At 31.7% G+C, this 1243-nt stretch overlaps 1 protein-coding gene across 1 annotated transcript in view; it reads right to left on the reverse strand.

Annotated features, from left to right (window-relative positions):
- The window catches only part of LOC100638176 (electron transfer flavoprotein-ubiquinone oxidoreductase, mitochondrial-like), a 14361-nt gene that overhangs the window by 9582 nt on the left and 3536 nt on the right, over positions 1–1243 (reverse strand). The window contains exons 4-5 of the mRNA XM_019999052.1: positions 1137–1241; positions 1–21 (exon numbers count right to left, since the gene is read on the reverse strand). Coding sequence (XP_019854611.1) covers positions 1–21; positions 1137–1241 — 126 coding nt within the window. The remainder of the gene's footprint in view (positions 22–1136; positions 1242–1243) is intronic.

The raw sequence follows: 1243 nt of genomic DNA on the forward strand, positions 1-1243 counted from the left end.
CCCATCGTCATGATACAGCACCTGTGGAAAAAGAAATTAAATACACGTAAAAAATTAATTATACATTAAAATACTTTTCAAATTCACTACACCGTATGTACATGTACAAGTACAGTACGTGATGATAGAGTTACAGTTAAAATTATGAAAAAATACTTTCTTTACTTATAAAGCAAGAATCTTTCGTGGTGACCAAAAATTTTCACAAATTTTACGTGCTTTTAAAATTCAAAAAAATTGATTACACATGGTTATGGCCAAAAAGTAGAAAATTTAAAAATTAAATACACAAAATAAATTTTTGGATGAATCAGCAAATTCTTAGGCCATGAAAATATTTCACTAATTGCTATACAGTTTTCATAAGACCAAGAGTAGATAATAATTAGAGGAGAGTGTCCTACTGTACACTATGCCCCTGCTCATCACCACGTAGAAATGGAGAGTCCTATTCTGGTAATTTCTGTAATTTTTGAGTAGTTATTCAAAAATAACTAATGATGCCTATAACTACTCAAATAAAATACGAAAATAACCTCTCCATTTCTACATGGTGATGAAGCAGACCAAATAGCCGGTAGGACACTCTATTATTATCTACTCTTCATAAGACATACATGTACATGTGTACTTGTACATGTAGTTTGTGACAGAACATGTACACGTACATGTACTGTAGTTTGTACATTTACAATGTTCATATTGAAAGCAAAACAAATGCAAAACAATCAATGAAAATAATAACAATAACAACTAATTGTTACCCTTGAGTTTACATGTGTACATGCGCATGTACACGTACATGCACATGTACAGTACATGTACGATGCATGGATATAAACAGAACAAACAGAGCTGCTAAATATACTCACAATAAAACTTGTACATGCAGATACACTCTACATGTACATGTACAACATACACGTTTACTGAATAATTCAAGTCTAATGTGTCTAATAATTTTAGCACCACCTGTACATGTACATGTAACTACATGTATGCATACATGTACATGTACAGTATATGCATGATATATGAATGTCCTTAACTAATACTGTTTATTACATCATGATCATGAACACGTGAATGTACAGTACATGTATATGAACATTTAATTATATTAGTAATATTCTTACCTCACTAGCAGCTATACCAGGATATACTTCAACTCCAAGAGCCTCAGCTTGTTCACCCAACCACCTCACAAAATTACCCAATCGAACCACATAATTACCATGATTAT

The sequence above is a fragment of the Amphimedon queenslandica genome, unplaced genomic scaffold, assembly GCF_000090795.2.
Source record: "Amphimedon queenslandica unplaced genomic scaffold, v1.1 AMPQUscaffold_13291, whole genome shotgun sequence".
Taxonomy (NCBI): Eukaryota; Metazoa; Porifera; class Demospongiae; order Haplosclerida; family Niphatidae; genus Amphimedon; species Amphimedon queenslandica.